Source organism: Chroicocephalus ridibundus, chromosome 5 (genome assembly GCF_963924245.1).
Source record: "Chroicocephalus ridibundus chromosome 5, bChrRid1.1, whole genome shotgun sequence".
Lineage (NCBI taxonomy): Eukaryota > Metazoa > Chordata > Aves > Charadriiformes > Laridae > Chroicocephalus > Chroicocephalus ridibundus.
Window position 1 is genome coordinate 5,530,275 of NC_086288.1, and position 13,557 is coordinate 5,543,831.

The window sequence follows — 13,557 nt, forward strand, 5'->3', positions numbered from 1 at the left end:
ATGTCCAATGGCAATGCTGCTGCGCCCTTCCATGAGCCCGCGGCGGAAGAGAGAGCCCACTGGGATCCACCACGAGTACCCCAGACACCCAGCCGTCCTGCCCCGCTCTGCTGCTCCCCGCACGCACCCGGTGACAGGGACGGTAGAGGAGGAGCCCGGCCACCAGCAGCCTTCCCCCAAACCGCCCTGAGGGACCGTGCCACCACCCTCCGCAGCTGGGCACGGACAGAGATGGGCACCACAAAGCGGAAGGCAGGAACAGCGTGATGTTTGCCAGCATCGCCGTATTTATTTTCCACTCCAAAGCAAGCCACACGGATTCTGACACGCTCTCCAGGCAACCGCCTGATGTTAAGGCATTTTTTTTTAAGACATCTAAAAAGGTTTCCCCAGCTGCAGCTGCCGTCCCTGGGGCGGCCAGCGCCCACCGCCTCAGCGCAGCGTCACCAGCTCTTCGGCAGAAGTGGGGTGAATGGCCACGGTGTTGTCCAGGTCGGCCTTGGTGGCCCCCATTTTGATGGCCACGGCGAAGCCCTGCAGCATTTCGTCGCAGCCCAGCCCTTGCATGTGCAATCCCACCACCTTTGGGAAAAGAAGAAGCGAGAGGCCGGATGGGACCCAGGAGCGGAGAAATCCAGGCTGAAATCCAGGCTTGGTGCTGGGGCAGCTGGATCCCACCCCAAGACCTGGCCTGAGCAGGGGACAAGGGGACGGCCAGCCCCCTGCGGCGCCCGGCTGTCCCCCCCGCTCCCCTCCACGCACCTTCTCCTCCTTGCCAGCGCACACCAGCTTCATGACACACTTCACCTTCCTCTGGGTGACGGCGTGGTACAAGGGGGTGAAGGACGTGCTGTAGATCTTCACGTTCTCCTTGCCGTGCGTGGCCACGGCCTCCTCTGCAGCAGAAGACACGGCACGTAGGTCAAGGGGACGCGCCGTATCCCCGAGGCATTTATAAAGAGGGAGTCAAAGCACATTTTGCAAGGCTTCAGACCGCTTGCTGGAGCTCAGATGGTCTCCTCGAGCATCAAAGCAGCAGCTCGGAGCCACAACGTCCCCATCCTCTCCGCCCCCCACCCCGTGTCCTCTCCGTCCCCACCTTCCGTGAGGCCCACGGTGCCGATGGGCGGGTGGCTGAAGACGACGGTGGGGATGTCCCGGTAGTCCAGCCGGGACTCCTGCTTCTCCTCGAAGAGCCTGTGGGCCAGCTTTCTGCCGGCCGCGATGGCCACTGCAGGGAGGGACGGGGAGCCTGAGCTGCGGCGCGGGGCAGCGCTGAGGGGCTGGGGAGGGGGACACGACCGCGGTACCTGGGGTGAGGAGGGCTCTCCCGCAGACGTCCCCGACGGCGTAGATCCCTTTCCTGGTGGTGTTCTGGTACTCATCCACCACCACATGGCCCTTGGCGTCCACCTGCACACCCTGCCGTGGGAAATGGCGGACACCTCGGAACGTGGCCCAGGTGGGATGGGACAAGCGATGCCCATGGGGGACCTGTGCCGGTGGCCACCATGTTCGCAGATGGGGGGGTGGCATGGTGGGAACACCATCCTATGGCAGGCTCCAGAGACCCGCAGGATCCCTGGAGACCCATGGGATTCCCGGAGACCTGTGGGAACTTCAGAGAACTGTGGGAACCCCAGAGATCTGTGAGACTACCAGAGACCCGTGGGATCCCTGGAGACCCATGGGACCCCTCAGAGACCGGTAGGAACTCTGGAGACCTGTTGCATCCCCAGAGACCTGTAGGAACTCCAGAGACCCATGGGACCCCCGGGACCCCGTGGAGACCCGTAGGAACTCTGGAGACCTGTGGGACCCCCGGAGACCTGTGGCACCCCCAGAGATCTGTGGGACCCCCAGAGACCTGTGGGATCCCCAGAGACCTGTGGGCCCGTGGGACCCCTGGAGACCCGTGGGACCCATTGGAACTCCAGAGACCTGTTGCATCACCAGAGACCCATAGGAACTCTGGAGACCCATGGGACTCCTGGAGACCCACGGAGCCCCCGGGGACCTGTCGGAACTCTGGAGACCCGTGGCATTTCTAAACACAGCATCTTAAAAAAACCAGCTGGGCTTCAGTCTGAACAGCCGGGAGGGGACTGCGGCTGCTGGGAATGCGGCTGGAATGGGTTTTAGGCACGCTTTCATCCCTGCCTTGATTTCTCATGATGAGAGATGTTTTACTGACATGCTCTGGCTTGGGAGGGAACGACCACATCCACAGCCGAAGCTTGCCACAGCCGCAGACCTGCCTTTCGGGCTCGTTTCTGTGCTTGACCTCCCTTGTGGCAGCCTGACACCGATCTGTAGGTGGTTTCTTTTAGCGGCTTTCTCTTGTTTGCAGGATGGAGACATCCATCCCCGAGGAACACGGCTCCGGTTCTCCCTTAGTCCGTGCAAAACCCACTTCTCCGTGTTTCCCTCTGCTGCTGCGCCCTTGCTTGAGGGCGAGGGTTACTCTTTTTCCATCAAAACCAACAGCAATGGGGGTTCCAGGCCCTCCGGGCAGCGCTGAGGTGGTTTTCTCGCTGCTACAGCGGTTGTTTTCTCTGCAAATTCTGGCTGCCCCCCCATTGCCCCGGGAGGGGACCCCGTGGCGCGGTGCAGCCGCTTGCCCGGGGGGGTCTTATCAATGCCCTGTGGGGTTGGGCTAGTGCCTCCTCGCTCCAGCTAGCCAGCAAAGGCTGCTTTGTCCCGAGAGCTTGCTGTGCTTGGAGAGAGGGAGAAGTCTGGGGCTCCTCTGCTCCCCGCTCCCCGCGTCCCATTTTGGGTGCCCCCCCCCACCCCCCAGCTTGCTGCCCTGCGTTCTTCCTCCAGCAAGGGATGGGCATGGAAAACAGGTCACCGGGCACAATCCCTCGGTTGGGTCTGGGCAAAAACCCCCCAGGTCCCTCCAGCAGGTCGCCAGGTGTGAAACACCCCCCCCTTATTCTGGTTTTGGGCACGTTCATGAGAAATTAGTCTCCGTCACCAACAGCATCCGCCCGGGCCGGGCCAGCGCTACGGGATGCCGACGGCGTTCTTTAGGCCGTTGGGTGCCCTCAGGGCCTCTCCCGGGACAGAGGGGCCGTGGCGGCGGGCTGACGAGCTCTGTCGCTGATGCGCTCCCTGCCTTTTTGGGGGAAAAAAACCGGGAACTGGGGACTCCGGGGAGGACGCGGCCGCGGGCGGGCGCGGTGCCGCCGCTCCTCCGCCAGGCGGCGCCACCGCACCCCCCGCTCCCGCCCCGCCATTGGCTGCTGCCCCGCGGGCGCCGGCGCCGCTGATTGGTGGGCGCCGGGCGGGGCCGACCCCGCCCCGAGGCGACAAGAAGCCCCGGGGCGCAGTACCGCTCGCCACCGCCAGGGGGCGCCGCCGCGGCGGGAGCAGCGCGAGGCAGCGGGCGGCGCGCGGAGGTACCGGCGGGGCGGGGGGCCCTGAGGGGAGAGGGGGGGTCCCGGCCAAATGGGGGGTCCCTGCCTGCAGAGGGGGTCCGTGCCGGGCCCGGGGCCCTCGGGGCCCGTCTCCGGGCGACCCTGGGGTCCCACAGTGCCCTGGCGAGTCCCGGGCCCGGCCGCGGTGAGGGGGGACCGGGCCCGGTCGGGGCCGGGGGGTGGTTGGGGCCGGCCGCGGCTTGTGGGGGGTGTCCGGGCCCGCTCGGGGTCCGAGGGGTGCCCGGGGTGGGTTTTTTCCCCCCCGGGTTGGGGTGCTGGGGCCCGGTCGGGCTGTGTGGGCGGTGGGGCCCGGGGTGTGGGTGTTTGGGCCCCCCCGGTTGGGGCGGTGGGGGGTCAGCTCTGTCCCGGAGCAGCCCCGGGGGGCTCGGCCGGGGGCGCGGGGTCCCTGTGCGCAGGAGGTGGGGGGCCCTGGGTGCCAGGCCCGTGGGGTGGCTGTGGGTGACCCGTCCCCTGGGAACACCCCCGGGGGGTCGGCGGGGGGGCCTGTGTCTGTGTTCTGGGGGGGTCCCCAACCTGCACAGGGGGAACCTGCGCTGTACCGCATTTTGGGGGGTCGGTACTGACTTTGTGTGGGTTCTGGGGTGGGGGCCGTGGCCGGGAGGGCTCTTGGGGGCTGGGGGACGTGGGTGGGCAATGCTGGGGGCTGTGTCTGAGGTCTCCTTTGGTGGAGTTAACGCATTTTTGGTGCAGGTTTTACGGTCCCCGTGTAATAGAGGTACTACTGGATTCACCAGGATCCCCAGATGAGCCATTTTACATGGATAGCTCTGGACTGCATCCGTTTCCAGCCCTGGACAGGCCAGGATGGTTTGGGCTGCACAGACGGGGCGTTCCCAGGACACCAGGGTATGGTCTTGGCACCCAAATGCACACACTGGGTGGCTGATGGACTCAGAACTTCCAGGGATTCTCCAAAGAGGGGAAGCAGAGGTGCTGGATGCTGCCCTAATCCCAGTGAGTACCAGGAGGCATGAGGAGAGGCACCAACAGCTGGAGGCACCTGAATTGGCTCCACCTGTGTGCTGCTGCCTGGCTTGGTCCACAGTTTCTTCTGCTTCTCAGTTTGAGGCTGTTACTTGGAAGAATGGTTTTTGCTCCTTCCTGCAAAACCCCAAGGGCTGCGGCTGGTTCCCAGCAGGGCCGATACCCTGGGGGGTGTCATGTCCCCTGTGGTGCTGGGGGCAGCAGGGCTGGGACCGGAACCGCTGCGGCATTTCTGCAGGTCACCTGAACAAGAAGAGCCTTTCTGCCTTTCTGTAGGGGTTTCTGATGAGGTCAAGGGTGTAATTAAATGCTTATGGTTAACGGTTTATGTAATTAAATGGTTATGGTTAAGATTAAAAGTTAAAGTTTTGACTTCACACGGCAGTTGTTGTATTTGTGCATTGATTTTTACCACGCTTTTCTTTCCCCCGCAGGAAACGGACTGTTTTATTGTCCCCGTCGCTCTCCGAGCCCTTCCCGTCTGTGTGCCTGACCCCACAGTCTCTCGGTCGCTGGGTTTTTGCCAGGACCCACAAGTGACCGTGGACAGACGCGGCGCTGGCCGCTGGCCGTGATGTTTTGTGGCTCCAGGAGCTGCCGGGCACAACGGCCGCTCGCTCGCAGGGCTGCTGGCATCGGGGGAACCGGCTGAGGCCACAGCTGCTCCCACCGCTGGTGAGTGAGGACTTTGGTGGCGGCTGCAGTGACTTTGCTCGGGGTGTGGGAGTGGAGGGAGCTCCTGGGGGTCTGGGGCCACTGCAGATCCCTCGGGCAAAGTCCCGGGGGCTGACTCCTCCCTGCAGGACTCGCTCCGAGGGGGCGAGGGGGAGCCCAGGGGGTGGTGTGTGCTGCGTGTGCCCCCCTGCCTGGGGAGTGTGAAGGCAATGCCCTTCCCTAACGATACATCAGTCGGTCTTTTATCACATAAAAGCGTATTAACTTTGCTATACTGTACTGGTTCCTATTCTACACTGCAGTTGACAATGTGGTGGACTTCAGTGCAGACGTGGGTGGTGTTCGTGCTGAAGGACAACAAACTCAAGGACGTCCTGGCCCTGGACATGAGGACTTTGCTGTGTGGAAGCGGAGAGCTGTCCCTGAAGGACAACGGACGCCCCAGGACATCCAAGGTAAAGCCAGCCCCTCTGTCGAGGCTTTGAAACCCTCCGGCATCGGCTGGTGTCACGGACAAGCGGCTCTGGCCAGACGGACTGCAGGGGCATCGGGATCCAGCCAAGCAGCGAGGATGCTGCAGAAATAGAGCTGCTGTGCCGGGATTTTCTGTGATCAGCAATGGGCAGGGTGGGTGCCAGTGAGGAGGGAAACGTGTTGGACCCGCACGTGTGAAGGGTGCGAGAACCCCGGGTTTGGGGAGCCCCAGTTTGGCTGGGACGCCTCATGTGCAGGAGTCGGTATTTCCTCCGGTGAGTCTGTGCTTTGTGTTCCAGCCTCCCTCCTCGGATGGCACGAGCCGGGTGCGAATGGACGGACCGGTGCTGGGCCCTGCTCTGCTCCTCTGCTCCGGGGCCTCACGCAGGCAGCTGCGGTGAGTGCTCCGTTTCCCTCTCCCTGGTGCAGGATCCCCCGCGGTGCCTGGCCGGGGCCCGGTGACTTTCCCAGCGGGTTTCGGCACCAACCCTCTGGGGTCCCCTCTCGGGGGGCAGTGGCTGGGGGTCCCCTGCAGCTCCCGATTTCCACCATGGGATCAATCCTCACTCGATGACGCCGGCAGCTCCTGGGCCTGGCTCACATCTTGTCCCCGGGGGAGAAGGGGACTCAGTGGGGCTGGGGGTCTCCTGGGGTGGCCGGTGACCCCTCCTGCTGCCGGGCTCCCTCCTCCCGGTGCAGGCACCAGCAGGTTTCTTCTCCACAGCTCTTTTCCAGAGCGGCTGCCGGGAGGACAAACCGCTCCAGCCCAGCACGGGCTCTGCCGGAGCTGGGGAGAGCCCAGCGTCATCCTCGCAGGCAGATGGCCCGGGGAGGGCAGCGTTAGGGCACTGCCACAGCAGGGCCTTGGTGTGGCTCTGAGCTCTGTTTGAAACTGTGCGTTTACCTGAAATCTTTTTTTTAGCTCAAAATGTGCTGCGGTGGGAGCAGAGGCCACTCCAGGGACCCACCCCGGCTCCTGCAGCCCCGACGGTGGACAGTGAAGCCGGGCAGAGGGAGCGATGCCATCCCAGAGCTGCTGGTCCCTCGGGGGGTGTTGGTGGCCCCGGTGATGCCCGTGGCTGTGCCCACGTGTGGGGAAGGCTCATCCCGGTGCCCAGGCGAGGAGCGTGGCCCCGGGGCGGGGGAGGCTGTGCCCGGTGAGGTGAGTGCCCTGGGGCAGCGGGGAGGGGAGCCAGAGCTGCGGGGGGGGACCAGGACACTCGGCTCCCGGGGATGGGGAGGGCACGTGCTGCTGGTGCTGGCCCCGGCCCCACCTTGGGGCTGCTGGAGTCGGTCTGTGACGCTGCTGCGTGGGCAGGTTTTCAGCCAGATGTGGCTGTCACCCACCCTTCTGGGGAGAAACGGGACGTTTCTGGTGTCCCGTCCCCTCTCGGGTGCGCGGTGCCGGGCTGCTGCTGCCGAGGGTCCGGGCAGAGCTGCCCGTGCCCAGGCCGCCGCAGGTTTGTCCGTCCCGGTGCCACCAGGAGCTGATTGTCCCACCTCTCTCCCTCTGCAGGGATGGACGGATGGACGGAGGAGCCCCAGCCACACCGGGACCTGTGTGGGGTGAGGAGCCCCGGGAAGGAGCCGGGCTGCCTGCGCTGAGGCTGATGCTGCCGCCTGCCCCGTGACGGGGGACAGCGTGGCCTGCGCCCCCCCGGAGACCTGTGAGGACGGCACCGCTCCAGCTCCGTACGGCTTCAGGTCGGTTCTTTGGGCCCCTGTTTGTCTCAGGTCCAGCTCCGTTTGGGCCCCCGTTTGTTTCTGTTTGTGGGTTCACTCCCATTTGTTCCAGGTCCGGCTCCTGGACGGCTGCAGTTCGTTTTTGGCTCCAGCTCCTTTGTGGCTCCTGTTTGTTTCTGCTCTGGTTCCAGTCCAGCAGATGGACGGCTCCAGCCCCAGCTCATTGCGGCTCCAGCTCATGGATGGCTCTGGCTCGTTTCTGCTCCTGTTCCTTGTGGCTCCAGCTCATTTGCACCTTCAGGTGAGTTATTTCTGCACCCATTTTGTTTCTGTTCCAGCTCATGGACGGTTCCAGCTCGTTTGCAGCCCCTGGTCATTGTTCCTGTCCTGGTTTAGGCTGGGGCACAGTTAATTTCTTCCCAGTAGCTGGTACGGGGCTGGTTTGGGTTTGTGCTGGAAACGGTGTTGGTCACACAGGGATGGTTTAGTTTTTGCTGAGCAGAGTTTGCACAGCTGGGTACGGGTCAGCGGGTGGTGAGCAACTGCACTCTGTGTCACTTGGTTTTGGATATTTTATCATCATTATTATTAATAATTATTAGTATTATTATTACTACTACTATTATTATTACTAGTAGTATTGTTATTATTTCTTCCTTTTTTGTCCTGTTAAACTGCCTTTATCTCAACCCACAATATTTACTGGGTTTTTTTTCCTTTCTCTTCCCCAGTTTTGGCTCCAGCTCGTTTGCGGCTCCTGTTTGTGTCTGCTCTGGATTCAGTCCGGCTCATGGACGGCTCCAGCTCGATTCCAGCTCGTTGCGACTCCAGCTCATGGATGGCTCTGGCTCATTTCAGCTCCTGCTTGTTGTGACTCCAGCTCATTTGCACCTTCAGGTTGGTTATTTCTGCACCCATTTTGTTTCTGGTCCAGCTCATGGACGGTTCCAGCTCGTTTGCAGCCCCAGGTCATTGTTTCTGTCCTGCTTTCAGCTGGGGCACAGTTAATTTTCTGCACAGTAGTTTGTACGGGGCTGTTTGGGGTTGTGCTGGAAACAGTGTTGATCACACAGCGATGTTTTACTTTCTGCACCCATTTTTTTGCAGGTCCAGCTCCTGGTGGGCTCCAGTTGGGTTTCATCTCCTGGGCAGTTTTGGCTCCAGCCCATTGATGGTTCCAGCTCGTTTTCGCCTCCAGCTCTTGGGTGGTTCCAGCTCTGGCTCCAGCCCCAGCCCATCACAGCTTGTGCTTGTTCAACTGCTCCTGGCTTTTGGCCAGGTCGTAAATCAATCACTGTCATGGCCTGTATATGAATATGAACTGTCATAATTGTACACGTGTTGCCTAATGAGCATGTTTATTGTTCAATGACTAGTCCGGTGAATAAACAGTTGGACTCTCAAATGAAGTGGGAAAAGTGCCTTTTCGCCCAGAGACTATCTCAGACGTTTAATTCGGCCTGGTGCATGCCGGCGTCCCGCACTTTGGGGAACAACGCGACCGGACCCCCACCTCCGGCGGGGGTCCACGCACCCTGCCTACCCCCCCTCCCGCCCGGGCCCCAGCGCCCTCCCACCCCCCTCTGCCTCCCACCGCCCAAAGGGCCCCCCTCCCGGGCCACGGTTTTGGGGCTGAAAACAGACGACGGAGCCTCCGTTTCCAAGTCCCAAAAACGCAGCACTTGGTCATTTTTCTGAGCCCAGACCCGCAGGACTCCGCCGGCATTTTCAAGGACAGAAAACGCACGACTTAGTCTTTTTTCTGGGCTGCTGTTCCCAAACCCCCAGCTGGACCCAGTGGGAGACCCCAGCCCTGAACCACCCCCCGGTGCCTGCTCCTGTACCCCAAACCGGCCCCTGGTGCCTGGTCCTGAGCCCCAGAAACCCCGAACCAGCCCCTGGTGCCTGGTCCTGAGCCCCAAATCTGCTCCAGTGCCCGGCCCGGAGCCCTGAATAAGCTCCCAGTTCCCCGGTCCTGAGCTCCAAACCCTCCCCGGGGCCCGGTCCCGAGCCCTGAATCTGCTCCCAGTGCCCGGTCCTGAGCTCCAAATCCCCCCCCAGTGCCCGGTTCTGAGCTCAAACCGCACCCGTTTCCCGGTCCTGAATCCCCAACGCCCCGCTGCCGCCCCAACACCCACAACCGGCCCGGCCCGGGGCTCCCGGCCCCCAGCACCCACCGCTCAGCCCCGGCACCGGCTCCCGACTCCCCGCAGCCCCGGACAAGCCCCGAACTCCACGGCCCCGGGCGGGACGAGACGGGGGGACCCGCCAGGCGGACCCGGGGCGCCGCTCTCCGGCCCTCCGGGCTTTATTCCCCGGCGCCCCGAGCCCCGACGGCTCCTCCGACGAGACCCCGGCAGCGCGGACCAGCCTCCGGGCGCGGGCCCCGGCCCGACCCTCCTCCGCTGCCGGCCGCAGGCCGAGCCCCCCGCGCCTCACCTGGCCCCGCCGGGGGAGCCCGGCCCGGCCGCTGCCGCCCCGGGGCCGCGGGCGGCGCCGCCGGCAGAGAACGAGCGGAGAGAGAAGGGGGCGGCCGGCGGCCGGCGGGGCCCAAATGGCCTCGGCCCCGCCCCGCGCACGCGCCCTGGGGACCCGCCCCTCCCGCCCCCGCCCCAGGCCCCGCCCCGCGCACGCCCCCGAGGCCCCGCCCCTCCCGCGCACGCGCCCCGAGGCCCCGCCCCTCCCGCCCCGCGCACGCGCCCCGAGGCCCCGCCCCTTCCGCCCCGCCCCGCGCACGCGCCGCTTCTTCCGCCGGCAGAGCGGGAGCGGTGGGTGCGGACGCGGGGTCTTCTCCCGGGGCTGGTGAGCTGGGGACGGGGCTGGTGTTGCGGCTGAAGCTGCTGCTGCTGCGGCCGGTGTTGGCTCTGGGAGCGGGTCTGGGTCTCGCGGGCGCGCGGTGCCGGGTCCCGGGGCCGCGGCGGGGTCGGGGCTGGGCCCGGTCTGCCCCGAGCCCGGCCCGGCCGCCCCCGTCCCGGCGCCGCGGGCCGGAGGAGCCGCGCTGCGGGGCCGGGCCCGGCCTGGCGGGGAGCGGCCCCGGGGCCCAAGTCCGGCGCTGCCGGCTCCTGCCCGCCGGGCTCCGGGCCCGGCCCCGCGGGGAGCCGGGGGCTGCCGGGGCCGGGCACGGGAAAACGGCGGCGGCTTCGCGCGGGCGCGGAATAATAAAGGCTGGAAGCGGCGGCGGGGCGGGGGCTGGTCCCCCAGGGGAAGCGGGGCCGGGCTGTCGGTGCGAGCCCCGCGGCGGCCCCGGGAGCCCGGGCTGCAGCCCCCAGCGGGGCCGGGGCTCTCGCCGGAGCCCCCCGAAGGCGGGACTCGGGCTGTGCTGCCCGGCCCGGACACGGGCACACGGGGCCGAGCCCCCGACGGCGGCACTCGGTGGCTCTGCCGAGCCCCAGCACTGGCTGCAGGAGCCTTGTCTGGAGCCCACGCACCCCCCCGGGGCTGGGGCTCTGCTGCGAGCCCCCGCAGGCGGGCACTGACCTCTGTTCCTGAGCACCAACACCCGGGGCTCGGTCCCTGTCTCTCAGCTCTAACACTGGCCACAGGAGCCCGGGCTGCAGCCCCCAAAGGCAGCCCTTGGTCTGTCTGGGGGAGCCCTGACACTGGCCCCATGAGCCAGGTTTCAGGCCCCCAAACACAGGGCTGGGTCTCTGCTGCCAGGCCACAAAAATGCAGCACTTGGTCTCTTTTTGTGAGCCCAAAAACCTCGCCAAGCGAGCCCTGTCTCAAGCCCCCAAACGCAGCCCTTAGTTTCTCCTCCTCACCTGTGACACGGGGCAAGTGACCCTGGTTTACGGGCCCCCAAACTCGCAGGGCTTGGGCTCCATTTCAAGCCCCCAAAACGCAGCACTTTTAGTCTCTTTTTGTGAGCCCAAAACCTGGCCAAAGGAGCCAGGTTTCGAGTCCCCCAAACGCAGCACTTAGTCTCTGTCTCTCATCCCAAACACACAGGGTTTGGACTCTGTTTCCAGCCCCCAAAACGCAGCACTTTTAATCTCTCACTCTCCCCCTGGCCCAATGAGCCTGGCTTTCACCCCTGCCCCCAAAACGCAGCACTTAGTCTCTGTTTCTGAGCCCAGAACCTGACCAAGCGAGCCCGGTTTCACCCCCCTCCCAAACACAGCACTTAGTCTCTGTCTCTCAGTTCTGAGCCTGGTTTTGACACTCCAGCCCCCCCAAAAAACACAGCACTTCCCTACTTAGTCTCTGTTTCTGAGCCCAAACATACAGCACTTAGTTTCTGGCTCTGAGCTGCAAAACACAGCACTTAGTCTCTGTGAGCCCTACACTGGCCAAACGATGCCAGTTTCAGGCAGGACTCAGTCCCTGTTTCTCAGCTCTAACACTGGCCCAAGGACCCAGCTTTCAAGCCCCCCACCCCAAAACGCAGCACTTGGTCCGTATTTCCGAGCTCTGAGCCCGGCCCATGAGCCCTAAACACACGCAGGACTTAGTCTCTGGTTCTGAGCCCTAAACTGGCCAAACGAGCCCAGTTTTGAGCCCCCCAGACTCAGCACCAAGTTTCCCTTTCTGAGCCCCAAACCTGCCTTAGCGACTGTCCTGCTTTGAGGTAAAACAGCACCGATTTTCTGTTTAGTAATTTCACTTTTTAGCTAAGCCCCTTCCAAGGAGCTGAACTCTGAAATCACCCATCTCTTCACCCCTCTCCTCAGGAGAGCATCTCTCCTTTGTCCCCGTGGCCCAAACCACGGCAGTGACCCTGGTCTCAAGCCCCCAAAAGGCGGGACGTGGTCTCTGTGTCCCGGCTCCGTGTGCCGGAGCCCCAAACCCGCCGGATTCACCCCGGGCTCGGGGTTTAACCCCAGCGGGGGCCGGGGGCTGCCCGCTCACACCCACCCCCCCCCCATGCAAGAGGGTGGGGAGAAGAGGGAGAAAGAGGAGGAAAAAGACTCGTGGGTTGAGTTAAAGGCAGTTTAATAGCACAGTAACGGCAGAGAACATCATCATCATAACAACAATAATAAAAAATAATAACAATAACATCGGTAGAAAGACATGCACAATAACAGTGCAATAACGACACAGACAATGACAATAAAATATCAATACTAACAGTAATAACGCGGCTCCAAGGACCCACACGAGGAAGCGACACAGCCCAGGCGGCTCTCAGCCCCCGGGGGCCGGTTGCCCGGCCCGTCCCGCCCCGGCAGCCCCCGTTCCCATCCCCTCCCCGGTCGGACCGTTCCCCGCCGTGCTCCCCGCGCCGTTCCCGTGCCGAGCCCGGCTCCGGCCGCTGCGGGGAGAAGGGAGCTCCGTCCCGCCGGGCCCCGGGCCGCGCCGCTCGGAAGCCCGGCCCCGACCCGCCGAGCCGGTCCCGGTCCCCCCCGGCCGGACTCGGTCCGTGCCGGAGCCGCCGCAGACGCTGTACCGGGCGGGAAGGCGCGACTCGCTGCCGGCTCCGCGCCCCGAGCCCGGCCCGGAGCCCGCAGACGCTGTCCCGGGCGGGAAGGCGCGACTCGCTGCCGGCTCCGCGCCCCGAGCCCGGCCCGGAGCCCCAGCCCCGGTTCCCGACCGCCCTGGGGGGGAAGCTGGAGCGGGACCGGGCCGGGGGGCAGCGCGGCGGCTCCGTCCCGGCGGGCGCCATTGCCCGGCGTGGGGGCGTGGGGTGTCCGGGCCCCGGCCTCGCCCCGCCCGCTCCTTTTATGGGCATCGCCCCGCCCACCGGGGACGCCCCGGGTCCCGCCGCCCGCCCGCTCCGCGCTGCCCGCTCCGCCCCGGCCCGTGGCCATCGGTCAGACGCCATCGCTCGCCACCGCCGCCCCCGTTGGCCGCGGGCCGGGACGACAGCCCGGGCATGCGGCGGCGGGGAGCGGGGTCGGGGGCGGTTCTGCCCGGGGAGAAGCGGCGGCGGAGGCTCGGGGACACCCGGGGGGGGAAAATCAGGGGAACTCGAGCCACTGAGCGAGTTTTCAGGTCCCAAAACCGCGGGACTTTGGTCTCCCTTTTTTAAGCCCCGAACACCCCGACTCGGTGGGTTTTACGTGCCCGGGTCTCACCGCACCGCTCGGCTCCTGTCCCCGAGACCCGGCTGAGCCCGGCCTGGCGCTGTGACCCCCCCGCCTCCGGCGCCGTCCCCGCACCCCAAACCCCGCGGGTGCCTCTTCCCCCCGCGGCCCCCGAGCTCGGGCTCCATCTCACCAGCCCGGGGCCCCCTCCTCAGCCCCGAGCCGCCCCCCCGGGGCCCCGCTCGTTCCCGCTGCTCACCTGGGGCAGGCGGCCGCCCGCTGAGGTACCGGCGCGAGGCAAGATGGCGGCCGGGCTCCCCGCGCATGCGCCGCGC

General features: G+C 65.1%; 1 protein-coding gene and 1 long non-coding RNA gene across 2 annotated transcripts; one reads left to right on the forward strand and one right to left on the reverse strand.

Annotated features, from left to right (window-relative positions):
- Positions 1 to 267: 267 nt before the first annotated feature.
- Positions 268 to 1,713, reverse strand: LOC134516139 (glutathione reductase-like). The gene is made up of 4 exons (XM_063336049.1): positions 1,311 to 1,713; positions 1,100 to 1,231; positions 763 to 896; positions 268 to 582 (listed from the first exon to the last, which is right to left on the reverse strand). Exons 1-4 carry the CDS (start codon positions 1,534 to 1,536, stop codon positions 433 to 435), a joined length of 642 nt encoding a protein of 213 aa, XP_063192119.1. The 5' UTR covers positions 1,537 to 1,713; the 3' UTR covers positions 268 to 432.
- Positions 1,714 to 4,642: 2,929 nt separating this feature from the next.
- On the forward strand, positions 4,643 to 7,081 carry LOC134516142 (uncharacterized). The gene is made up of 3 exons (XR_010071236.1): positions 4,643 to 5,099; positions 5,402 to 5,970; positions 6,496 to 7,081. It is a non-coding gene; the product is annotated as an uncharacterized LOC134516142 (long non-coding RNA).
- The last annotated feature ends 6,476 nt before the right edge of the window (positions 7,082 to 13,557 follow it).